At 39.2% G+C, this 12,763-nt stretch overlaps 1 protein-coding gene across 3 annotated transcripts in view; it reads left to right on the top strand.

Annotated features, from left to right (window-relative positions):
- Positions 1–12,763, top strand: part of MCTP1 (multiple C2 and transmembrane domain containing 1) — a 287,863-nt gene that overhangs the window by 239,492 nt on the left and 35,608 nt on the right. For all 3 annotated transcript variants that reach the window (XM_075078920.1, XM_075078921.1, XM_075078923.1), the window contains one exon: positions 9,360–9,413. In XM_075078920.1, the coding sequence (XP_074935021.1) occupies positions 9,360–9,413 (54 nt within the window). The remainder of the gene's footprint in view (positions 1–9,359; positions 9,414–12,763) is intronic.

Raw genomic sequence — 12,763 nt, forward strand, 5'->3', positions numbered from 1 at the left:
CATGTTTAGGGTGGAATTTTGAGAATAGGAGAAAGATAACTTGTTAAAGACAACCTTTGATTTTGAGATTTTAACCAGTTTCTGTGGGTACTTTTTATGTAGTCCTCCAATACGATATGTATAGTCAGATTTTTTTATTTGTCCTTATCTATCTTCTGGAAATTACCACTACAAATTAAAGCAAAAGATGGAAGGGGAAGAAGGATGCTTATGAATGTCTCCATCTCATTCGACTCCTTCTTCCCCCAGGAAAGGGTGGTAAGCAGGACAAGCTTGAGTTGGTTGTGCAACCCCAGGTCTGTTGCAGCTAGAAGAGCTTTTCCGCTTAGAGACCAAATCACATTCTTCTGGGGGCAAGTCAGCAGTCCTTGGCAGAGCTTTTGGTGAATTTGTTGCTGCTCCTGTTTGGGACAAAGAGTATGGCTTTGCTGTGCATTCAGTGCAAAGACCAGCCCCACCAGGAAAGGGCCTGACTCTAACCACCTGTTCTCATGCAAACTGAAAGCTGGGTTATCAAGCAAATTAAGTAGTAACTTGATTTTTCTGTCTTTGTTTACATTATGGTCTTAAAGCGTGGAAACACGAGTCCATAAAGCTCTTACTATGAAGGGTTTTCAGAGGGTTTCGTCTGCAGATGAATACAGGACAAAACCCAAGTGCTCCAGATCCATTGCCTGTGCAGTAGTGAGGCATTTTCTGCTTGAAGTCCAGAAGTCTTCGTCTGCCAGGGGGCCAGCAGTGATTTCTAGCCAAGGACTAAATGCCCTTGAATGCTATGAATTCATGGCCAAAATAAACATCATTCTCCCGGTGTTCTAGCTAGAGTGTCTGGAATATGTCATTTGCACAAGATGATACAAAGGAGCGTTGTTGTGTTGGCAATTATATCTTGACTTTGTTTTAATTGTACTTTCCTGAGAAGTTTTGCTTCGGGTCTGATAGCAACAGCAGCAGCCACAAAATCTGCAAAACCCTGTGTTTCAGTGTTCTCCTGGTGGGAGAATACCACTGTTAGGCATAGAACAATATGTGTGTAAAAGTAGCCTGATGTATAAAACCTGTAAAAGGTAAGGAAAATACAGTTGTTTTTATAAAATTATTCCCAACATTATGCAGACAGGATTTTACCTTTTGTTTGCTAACCACTAACTAATTTTCTCATCTGCACCTTGAAATAGAAAGCACTTCTCCTGGAGCCAGGTGGCAATCAGCACATCGCTCTGAACGGTGCAGCAAAGTCCACGAGCTTTTCTTAAAACGTGCAGCCTGCCTCAGTTTTTCCAACTTAATCTGAATCTCAAACCTGCTCTCCATTTGTTACCATCAAGAGAATAAGTTAGAAAGGCTTTTGCAGGCAGGTCATCGCCCGTTTGTGCGTTCAGTCTGGGTGCCTTCCGAGCACAATGACCACCGGCAACACATGCCTGAATATTAAGTACCCTTCTGAGAACCATTGCCGTCTTCATGCAGCTCTTTGTTTTTTCTATACGATCCATATAGTCACGGAGGAAAAATTCACTATAGTGCCCCACTACAGGACAGAGGGTTTTTTTAATAAATCAGAAAAGAAACATGAAAATGTCAGCTTAATCAAGCATTTAAATTTTATTAATCAAGTCTAATTTTTATGAGTGCAAATAATCGCTGAAGCTGGACAAATTTGCTCTAGATTGCATCAGAAACATAATTTTAATATTTAATGGCCTGCTGAATTTAAATGGAGAATTATCTTTATGAAACATGCTCTTCATAATTTGCCATTAAATGAGAAATGAACAAATCAACATAAATCTTACATAAAGGTTATTTAACTAAATGTTGGTACTATAAATATTTTAAATGCATTATGCACTAATTTAGCAGTCACACACTACACTATATAAAGATATAAGTTGGGCAGAAAGCGTTTCTCTCCTGCAGAGTAATAGAACGTGATGCTGCAAGTGGGCTACAGTTAAAAGAGGCTGTCCGCACTGCAACTGCAGTCCCTGCGTCAGAGGTTCGCATTCAGTATCAGAGTATGTAGAAACCCCCTGCGAAAACTTTACGTGGCCATTCTCGTCCCAGCAGCAGTTACTAAAAAAAAACAAATGCAAAACAGAACTGGAATATTTTGGCTGGTTTTGATCACCTGAAGACAAAACACCAAGGCTGCATCCCAGATATCTCCAGCGTTTAAAAAACTTGGGTTTTTTTCTATCATGAGCCAATTGATTTTTTTTTACTCAAATTTTGCCACATTTTTTCAAATGCAGTCTTCCAATATTGTGGGCACCTAAAATAAAATTGAAGTTCACTGTACATGGAGGCCTTTTCTCCATGAGACTGTTCTAATGATTATTTTTTTTTTGCATTTGCAACAAGATTTACACGGCAACAAGATTCACTTGACAGGTTGTAGTGGCTATTATAAATAATCAATACTACATAAACTAACATCACTTTAGTTTCTAGTAAAAATTCCCATAGTTATGTGAGATTTTTGTTCATCTTTGGTTTGGTTTCCTTTTGCTTTACTACATTTTAATTCAGCCTAGACTTCGAGGACTTTGGGATTGTACTGCAGTTTTAATGTATTTACCAAAATGTATCAGCACCTGGAAAAAAAAATTAGCGGAATTACAATAACATGTATATTACATACTTTGCTACCTAAAATACATAACAGCTCTATTTTTCTACCAAAAAGCTTGTCAGCTCCAAATTTGAGTGTAATAGACTGTGTCACAGCCACAGGCTTAAAATTATTTTGATAAATGCTGTTTTATAAGAGAAGCATGTCTGGTCCTACTAGAATCTGAAAACTATTTGAAGGGAAGTAACAATAACTGTGAAAACCGATATTGAGCCATTGTGTTGTTAATAAGATAGTTTATGGTGAGGTTTTGTCCAGGAATTCTAGCTCACAAAACTTTGTGGTGTTTCTTTTAATAGTCCTGCACAGTAAACTTGCCATTGATATTTAGCCAAGCAAAGAATGGGTCTTTTTTTGGTTCTGCTGAACTAAAAATGAAGCATTCTAAGAGAGATCTGACGTTTCAAGTCTACAGTACATGTTGAAGCCTTTAGATGGAGACATACTTCAAATAAACACCTAATATTCAGTTCACAGTGCATTGTGTAAATACAGGAAGGAGGTAAAATAAACGAGTACCAAATATTGAAAGAAATATAGAGAAAAAGGCCTACTACTTGTGCCGTTTTTATGTTAAAAATGACTTAGTCTTAACTACATTGGCAACTGAATATTGAGGGCATGTAAAGCTGACTACAGGAAAAGGTTTACATGTTCTTGTATGATAAACTGTATTTATTGCCCATGTGTGTTGCCAAGAAATGTATTATACTGCAAATAAAAACTCTGTTCTTGGCGTTACAGAGCTACATGTAACCAGTGGCATGCATCAAAAGGCATCTGATAGCCATATTAAAGTCTCATTTCCTATTAAGAATTAGACTAAATTACGACGTGAGCACTTCCCAGAATAAGCTAACAAAATGCATTCTGTAAGAAGAAATAATTGTATTTGAGCATCTCTGTAAAAATCAGGAAGTATTTTAGCAGTAATGCACTAATGCTTTTCTTTTTAGTCTGCTTTCTTCTGTACTGCAATATATTCAACCTTATTGGCAAGCTTATCACACTAATTATTATTACATCTAGTAGTTCAGTTATCTTAGTGATTACTGCACATGAAATACCCCAAGGTCAAAACATGAATAGTATAAATCAGGGTTGGTTGTATTCCAGGTATACCACACTATTAAATCCGAATCTGTTAATTTGATTTTTATTTTCCTTATAAATGTGGTCTAAAAAAGGTGGACATTTTAATTAAGCTGTATCATCTCCTGTAAAGTTTCTCCTCGACAATCCCGTGAAAGAAGCAGACGTCGTGTCGTGAAAATGAGCCCCAAACTGCTGCTGTAGCAGGCTTATTGACAATGGACGTCTTTGCTTCAGCTTGAAGTACTTGGAAATGACCGGAGAGCACCCAAGTGGTTTTATGCATCCCTCTTAATCTGCGCACGCCACACAATTTTATATTTCATTTACACATAAACACTGAATTGAGAGACACCCAAACATTCAGTACAGTTTATGTCGGGACAGTACAAAATAAAATGAAAACTAAACAGTCCTGAACAATACAATCCTGATCACATTCATTGCACATCTAAAATGTGTTTAATTCGGAACCAAATCTCATTCTGTCTTTTATTTTGCCTTATGAATGTTAATATCTTGATGTGAAAATGCAGGTGTCTGCATATATTTTGACACCATATCGTGATATAGCACAAAAAGCGTTTTCTTTGGTTTTTCATTTGAAACTCCCTATGCCTGAAGAACTACATCAGTTAAGATAGAAGCAAATCTCGAGAAGTGTTAATGGGAGACGGGGGGGGGGGGGGGGGGGTGTTGCTTCACATTAAAGAAGAATATTAAGGTAGCAGTCGTCAGGGTTATCTGCGATCTGGTGGTGCCTCTCCTGTCCTTTATTTTGCATATTAGTGCAGAGCAGGTATCTGGTATTGCTAGCGTGTAACGACATCCAAGTGTCTTATCTGTGGGTGTTTCTGTTGGATCCGCCAAAGAAACTAGAGCGGAAGACGGTTCATGAAGCGACTTGCAGTTTGCTCATTTAGTGTGATAAACAGCAGGCTGACACCAAGGGAAGGACCTTTCATTAAAAGTGGTCTTAAGTTTCAATGTGTCGTTCTTCCGCAGAGTCTTTAGATCCAGGAGGTATTTTAAAGTTCTGTCATGGGGTTTTGATTCAACATGCTTGTAAATAATTACAATCCAACCATACTTTGCAGGTGTTGAGGTTAGAAGTCAGAATTAATTACTTTCTCAGAAACCCTATCCTGCTTGTTAGTCAATAGATCATCTTTGGAATAAATGCAAGTTGTACTTAATTGCCAGCTTCCGCAGAAGACTGCGTTCTAGCCCTCAAACACTGGGGTCTTCTCTGGGGTGCAGACGTGGTGGCTGTGCTCCCTTCTGGTAACCTGGTGTAACGTGGCTGCTGCGACAGAGCAGACGCTCCTCCAGTCGCCTACGGGTCGTGAATCGCGCAGTGTTTATAGCCTGAGTTCCTCAAAGAGGCTGGGGACGGGTCAGGAGCAATGGCAGCACACACAGGAATTAGGCTGCGTGCTCCTGATTAACGAGCTTTTAACGGGGCTATTTTGCGCAGGAAGGATCTTACTCTGCAACATTTAAACATCATCTGCTTACTGTTTGGCCATGAAGTAGCTGAAATGCTGCACCTGAGGCCGTCTACGTGTGTTTTTTAAAATGTCATCTATATTAGTATTACATTCCAGAGACAGTACCACGAAACAGGTTCTTTCAAGACCTTCTACCAGTTGCGGCATATGAGCCTGTGACAAGTGACATTACAGAAGGTCATGTCACTTTTAACTGCTTGCATTAGATCTTTCTGATTTCCCCAGTGCCCTTCTTTTGTTTGATTAATACTACTTGATTTCAAGCAAGGTATCGGAAAGCATAATTTAGAGCAGGGCAATCTAAGATTTTTGCCATAGAACTTTTAATAAAATAACTCTAATGTTTCATTCTATCTTCATGTGCTTTTTCCTGTCCTCCCTCTCTCTGCTCTACCTCCTTCCCTGTCTCCTCTCTCCCCTCATCATTCCTCCCCCAGGTACAATGCTTGACATAGAGATCCGAGTAACTACTGTGTTCCTTCGAACCAAAGCAGCACATGTGCACTTTATTTGAATAGCAACAAGGCAGAATCAAAGGAGAAAAAAATCCATCGTGCATTTTTTTCTACAGAATTCTTACTACAGTGTTACACTGAAATCTGTTGCTCAGATTCACTGTACCCCTCTTGAACAGCCTTGCTTTGTTCTTCAGTATATGGCTTTTGTAAGGCTTCAGCGTACCTATTCTCCCTATATCGTAAGATTATGAAGGATCTACTTTCCTTGTTTTAATTTGTGTCAATGTTCTGAAATAATTTGTTTTGGTGGTTTAAGAAATAGTATTATTGTGTCTGTATTGTCTGAACGTTCCTGGTAGTTGTTTTGTGGGTGGTTTTTTTTTTTAACTCCTCCTTTTAAATTTCAAGACAAGTGAAAGCATGGGCTCAGTTTCATATACTTTAAAAAATCATTTCTGCATTTTGGACATAGGAACACTTTTACTAGATTTTATTTTGCTACAGAAATTGAATTCTGTTTTCTTTTCCAGACAATTCAGTACTCTAAAGCTCAATGTAATTGATGATATGACTAACCTAGAACAAGAGCATAGACTGGTAGTGGCTTTTGAACTAAAAAATGGAATGGAGGAGCTGGAAATCTGGGCTCAGTCCTGGGCTTCAAGCAATTTCAAAGGTCCTTTTATGTCCTTTGAACAAGGTAGCGTTTTGCCACTCTATAGAAGCTTGTAAAGTGGTTTGAGATCGTTAGATGGGGAGAAAAAAAAAGTGAGTTTGAAGTATTATTATCCAGATAATTAAGAATGGGTATTGTCATGCAAGTGACTTCAGCAAGGTGCCATCATTTGCAACAATTTAGAGGTTTCTAATTCAGCTAATTGTCTCCATGCTAACTTGAGCGCTAATGTCAGATAGGCATTCTGCTGTTCAATCCTGTCAAGACAAGGAATTTCTGGATGTACATAAAAGAGATCTTAAAGTGTTTGGGGAATATTAACGTTGAAAAGTAAGGCACCTAGTGAGTTTAGTCAGCTCCAGGTGTAGGCAGATTCTGAGTCGACAAATTCAGGTTTATACGTTGGGTTTTAGTCACCTAATGATGTAATTACAGACATTTTTGCACGTGGCAAAACTGTTTTAAGAGGCTTTCCATCTTGCTACAGCCCTTAACAGCTTGGTAGAGCTGATCCCAGCATTTCTGGAGCTGCTCAGTAAAATGGGTCACTGAAACCATCCCCATTAAAAGTTTTAGGGTGGGTTTTTTTGAAGAACTTGATCGGTCCAGTGACATAGTTTACAGCTCAGCTCCCCAAACACTTGAACAGCCCAAAGAAGATGACAGTGAGCTGCCAGGGGAGGAGAGGAACGAGGAGGTGATCCAGGTGCATGGGATACTGAAAATGCCTTTGCTTCACAGAGGCGTCCATGAGGATAGCACCTCTCAGGCACCTCCGAACAGGTACTGAGATAAGCAGGAGCTGACAAGCGTTTCAACAGCACGATCTCAACATCTCCCTCTCTGTGCTGAGCGGTGTCACCATCCCAAGCCCTCTGGGCACTCTCTCCTATCCCCTTTCTTTAAGAAATGGAGCAGAGCTGGCCTAAAGGGGAAACATAGGAGCAACGGGTGAGGGAAGCTTCTTCTTCATGGATAGTGGCTAAAGCCCAGCCTTGGTTCTTTCTTCAGCTTGAGGGGATTCACAGATACATCTGCTTGGCTGGCATCAGGTCAGAGGCTGCACAAGATTCAGTCAGCCAGGCTCTTCCTGATAAAATTGTTTCAAGAATTCAACAGTAATTGTTCCTTAATTGCTCCGGTCATGCTTCTTCCTTGGGCTTTCAGACATGCTCGTGCTTTACTGTTTGTGTTTCCAGTCTTTCTTTTGATTCTGAGCTCCAGGACAGAGTAGCCAGTAGACAGCATTGGAGGCTTCTTCCCCTCCCAAGTCCCAGGGTCATTGTTAGAGGTGTTTTGGGACTGGGTTCAAACAAGGATGAGCAGCTGAAGCTGGAAGTGTTTTGAACTGTGCAGTTGACTTGCATGTATGCAGAGTGTTCTGTGCATGTCAAGTCGATCTATGTGTTGTTTACATTTTGCATGGGCCCAAAACATGGATTCATCACAGATTCGTAGAATCACTAAGGTTGGAAAAGACCTTTAGGATCATCAAGTCCAACCATCAACCCAGCACTAGCATGTCTCCTAAACCATGCCCTGAAGTGCCGCATCTACACATCTTTTAAACACCTCCAGGGCGGGATTAACAGAGATTTTCCTGATGGTTGAACTATCTCAGAGAAAGGCATCTGATATACTTTCTCAAGTTCTTCTCTTTCCTGAATTTGGCTCTTGGATAGTGTTAAAGTCCCTTTAGTTCTTGGGGATGGATTGGACGTGGATTTGGACTTGATGAGAATGTCCCTGCAGCTGTGTTTGGGGGGTGATTATGAAGTTATCATTTTAATGTGTTGTCTTAAATGACAAATAAACTAAAAGTATTTGTAGCTTCACCTACATAACAAACTAAACTATCGTTTTAGTTGCTGGCAAGCCTGTAAAATAGGCCAAAGTATTAATGTTTCATTTCAATGAGTTTTCCTTCTCATGTCCTTTTTATGCATATTTTGTGACACATAGTATACACTTTCTGCATCCATACTATGGCACTGGGCTAGGTGGATCTTTGCTGACCTTTATTATGGATGTTCTTACATCCTAATAAGTACTTACATATAAATAATGATGTAAAAAGGCACATTATTTTATGGTTATAAAGAGGTTCAACTTTATTTCAATTCCACCAACTGAATTTTCCCCCTGGGGTAGGCTGAAGACTTGATCACAATGTTACGAGAGGGGGATTTGTGAGTGTTCAGTCTGAATCTGCCACTGACCATCTTTGGAAAGTCATTTAATCTCACTGCAAACTAGATGTAACAGTGGTTCATGTCATGCCTGTGCTGTGATTAATAATCATTAATATTTGGAGAATTAATTGAATGTATGTGTATATTTCATAGTCTTAAACTGAAAAGACTTTAAATGGAAAAATACATAGATGCAGGCGTGTGGCAACTTCAGCTAGCAATGAATGTGCAGAAAGTTAGATGCACAGATTGTATAAAACCACTATTAAGAAACATACTGCTAATGCTGATAGAGCATATGGTATATATCATTGCTGTAGATCACAAGCAGATAAGCTAGTATGAATTTGTTCCCAGCTTTGTGTTCTTCAAAAATCTCTCGGTGAATGCTGTAAATTCAATTAAAAATGTTGTATGTTTCTGTAGGTAACAGTGCATTTGAAGCAAACGTTTGTGTGTGCTGCATAGGCGCTACTGGAGCTGACAAAGGTTTCCTTTAGTTAAAAACAATTGTACACTAAATTTTGAACTACCTTTTAAATACTTAAATTGTCAAGCAAGCATTTTGTACAGGAAGGGTTTTCAGTATATAATTCCCTAATGTAAGTCAATTAAAGCTGTAACACTTTCCTAAATTTGAATCTCTAGATCAAGCGTTTTTTCCTAGTTGTACATTTTTCTTCTGTGCATTTATTTCAAATGTTAATAAAGTTTTCATCTACAAAAGGTTTAGAATTGACAGAACAAAACTCTTCCTTTTTAAATCATGACAACTACTACTGTTTCTGTCTGCAGGTAGTGGAGGACATACTAGAGGACGAGGAAGAAGAGGATGACAGAGATGACAAGGTAATTATCTTTCCTAGCACTTGGGTATCTGGGGATGGGAGAATTTAGACATGACACTGTTTTTACAGACAGTTAAAAAAGGAGTTGAAGTGTTTTAGTCCAGAAAATTGGACAGAGCTGTTTATCATCCTAACAATGCTACAGCGTGTTGCAGGAAAGGATAGAGGACTATAAATCCTGCTTTTTTTTTTTTTTTTTTTTCCCTTTCTCTTGGTCCAGAGCTGGGTCAAATATTTTTTCTGCCGGGAACAAAAATAATTCAGCCTGTCTGGAACTTGATAGCTCTTGTGAAGATAACTGCAGTGACAACTGTTTTTGAAGGACAAAAATTTGTCCTGACTTGAGTATTACAAATAGGGCTGCACTTTAGGGGGAAAAAAATGGTGTAGAAATAGCAACTTCATACTGGTTAAAGATGGGATATTGACATCTATAATTTTCAAATAATTACTTGGTAGAAGAATGGCTGAGATGTTTTGCACCCTGTATGACATTTAAATAATCACAATTCTCATAGACGTCGACTGGCATTGAAGCTGGCATTGTGGCCCAGCAAGCCGGGAAAATTCAGCTATATTTGAGCAAACACGGTTCAGTTTGGAGGCTGCTGGTTGGGTTGAGGATTGCAAACACAGTAAATAACGGCTCATTTCCACATCTTATTGAGCCAAGCTATGGGACCGCTTGGATTGGTTGTCCCCTAGGGAGGGGGAAAAAAACAGAGAAAAGAAATTAGAATGACCTTGCAACCACTGAAGCAATGGCTAGCGCTGGCAGGACAGCTTTCTGCCGAGACGAGTGCAGTGAAGGCAGTCCCGTTGTGGCTGGTATTTTCACCAGGAAGGTGATATTTGTGGAAGAAGAGAAGAGGGAAAAAAACAGATAATTTTACCAGGTCTCTGAATTAAAATACAGATGATTTTGACCTTCACAGATGTTCCCCTACTTCTGTTGTAGTAAAGCAATGAATTTTTTTTTTTAGAGGAGAAAAACAGTGTATCTTAATTTATGCCCTTGACCTTTGTTTCTAGTTGAGATGTACAGTTATATACCACTGTAAGAATTCATATGCTGGCAGCAGCATTTGAAATGTCAGAAAATTCACCGTGATTAGTTAATCCCCTGAATGATTATTTTTCTGTTAGCTAACACCTAAGATCTGAGAGATGATTAAAAAAAGAGTATTTTCCTCATTCCATTGCCAGCTCAAACATTTTACAATTGACAGAAAGTTATTATGTGAAATTTTTCTATACATCACTTAAATCGTTAGCTACATCATTTCAGAGTCGGCAAACACTGTAGTAACAAAACCTTCTTTTACAAAACATGTATGTGATGGTTTTTAACACTAAATGATACGAGCATACACTTCTGGCAATAAAATATATGATTTATTGCAAAGGTCAGCCGTGTAGCTGTGGAGAGCTTGTATTTTCACTCAACATGCTGGCTTTGAATCATCATTTCTCTTCTGATAAACACTGATCTGCCATCCACTTGAAGCCATTTTCTCCCATTTCTTCCTGCTTTATTATTAGAGCTGGTGCAAAAGAATCATCCCAGTAGTGTGTGTCTTCCTGGTTATTTTTATAACTGCGATTAGTTCACAAAGAATAGTTCTTGACTGCTAGTAGTGTAAGCCAGCCTCTGTAGTTACCACGTCGTGATTTTTGGAAACTGCTAAACAAACTCCTTTAAAAGGGAAGATGAGGGTGGGGGTCCGCCCTGCCACCCCCCAGTTCTCTGGCGATTAATCAATGCTGGGCAGAACAAACCCAATTAGAAATATCACTCTAGGTTTTAGTGTTGTGATCTAATATTCAGCTTTCTCAAACTGACACCAGAGTTCAAAGATTTTTCTAGATCTAGCTAGCAAGGTTGAATAAAAGTGAGTACTGACATTACCGTGAGCCCTTGTGCTGAATATTTAAGAGCTGTCTTTCTATACAGAAGGTGTTTAGGTTGATTTTTGTAAATTCAGAGCTGTCTTCATTACTGCAAACATTTTGAGTTCTCGTTATTGAATATGCTGTTTGAATGGAAAACTACACTTTTTAAGACCAGCATGTACGGACTGCCATGTATATTCAGTACTCTTTGCAGCGGGTATTGTTTTGCGCTGGGCTAGCCTGTAAAAGGTGAGTGCGTAGTTAGGACTGAGCTGTTTGTCAGGCGCTGGTAGGGTGTTTTTTCCCTTCTGGTGTACTCGACTTACTCTGTTAACTACTGCTGTTCCTCTTACATCTTTCTGTCAAAATAGAAGGGTGCAGTTTTGTGTTACTTTAACTCATATATGTGTTTTCTTAAAGCTATGTGCCGAACAAAGTTGTGTGAGAAAACAAATGCACGTTTTCTAACACCAGCTGGTAGTGGCCTCTGGCTTTTATTATTTCTCTGTTTTTTCATACGGTATAATAGAAAAGTCAGGTAAACGGGTCTTCTTATGCGATAAAAGTAAAAAGATTAATAAATGTGCCAAAGCCTCACTTTAATTGAAACTGAAGCATATGTTGCAAGTATGTAAAATATGTCCCAGATGTTTGACCATGGCCAGTGTCTTTGCTTTCCCTGATTACCACAAGGCAGCTATTAGTCCTGTAACCTTTGGACTTAACGGTAAATGGGGTATTACATGGCACAGAACCGGAGCACCTGTTTTCCATTCAGCAAAGACCCCTGGCAGGCTTTACCTAAGCCTATCCATATGTTTTCTCTTAGCAGATTGTTGGGCGATTATGAAAAGTGTCTTTCTTCAGAGCCAGCTTAGATATTAGTCACTCGCTCGCAGTGAAAGGGCAAGTCTTTGGCTACTTGATGAGGTCCGTGTGGGCACGCACTGATGTAGGTTACGGGATGTGTGGTGAGGGACGTTGCTCGACATCCCTAAGTTGCAGAGTTACAGAAGTAATAAACTGAGGATGATGAATGCTCAAATACATGCAATTAGTTAAAGTAATGCATTTTATTAATAGTGGTGTGCAGTACTGAGAGGAGTTTGACAAGGTGGATTTGCACTTACCGTACTACTTGGTCTCGTTCTAACGTTCTGGATTTCAGTAACTTTATCCTCACCCTCTGCCTCAACTAAGGTAGACAGGGCCGTCAGTTTAAGGTCATAGGATGTTTTGGTTTTTTTTTTTTTACTGGAGAATATTAACTTTCATCTTCAGCTGCTATATGATTAATAAACTGAAATGGCACGTATGCTTCTTGTTATATCAGTTACAAAGTGGTGCTTAGCAGTGGAGCACTTTTCTCCTGATTTTGTTTCTTTGCCCGGTTATGTATTTAGGAACTGAAAAAGATGTTGTAGTTTGTTTGGCCCAGGCATTTGTCCTTAGTTTAAT

Source organism: Phalacrocorax aristotelis, chromosome Z, assembly GCF_949628215.1.
Source record: "Phalacrocorax aristotelis chromosome Z, bGulAri2.1, whole genome shotgun sequence".
Taxonomy (NCBI): domain Eukaryota; kingdom Metazoa; phylum Chordata; class Aves; order Suliformes; family Phalacrocoracidae; genus Phalacrocorax; species Phalacrocorax aristotelis.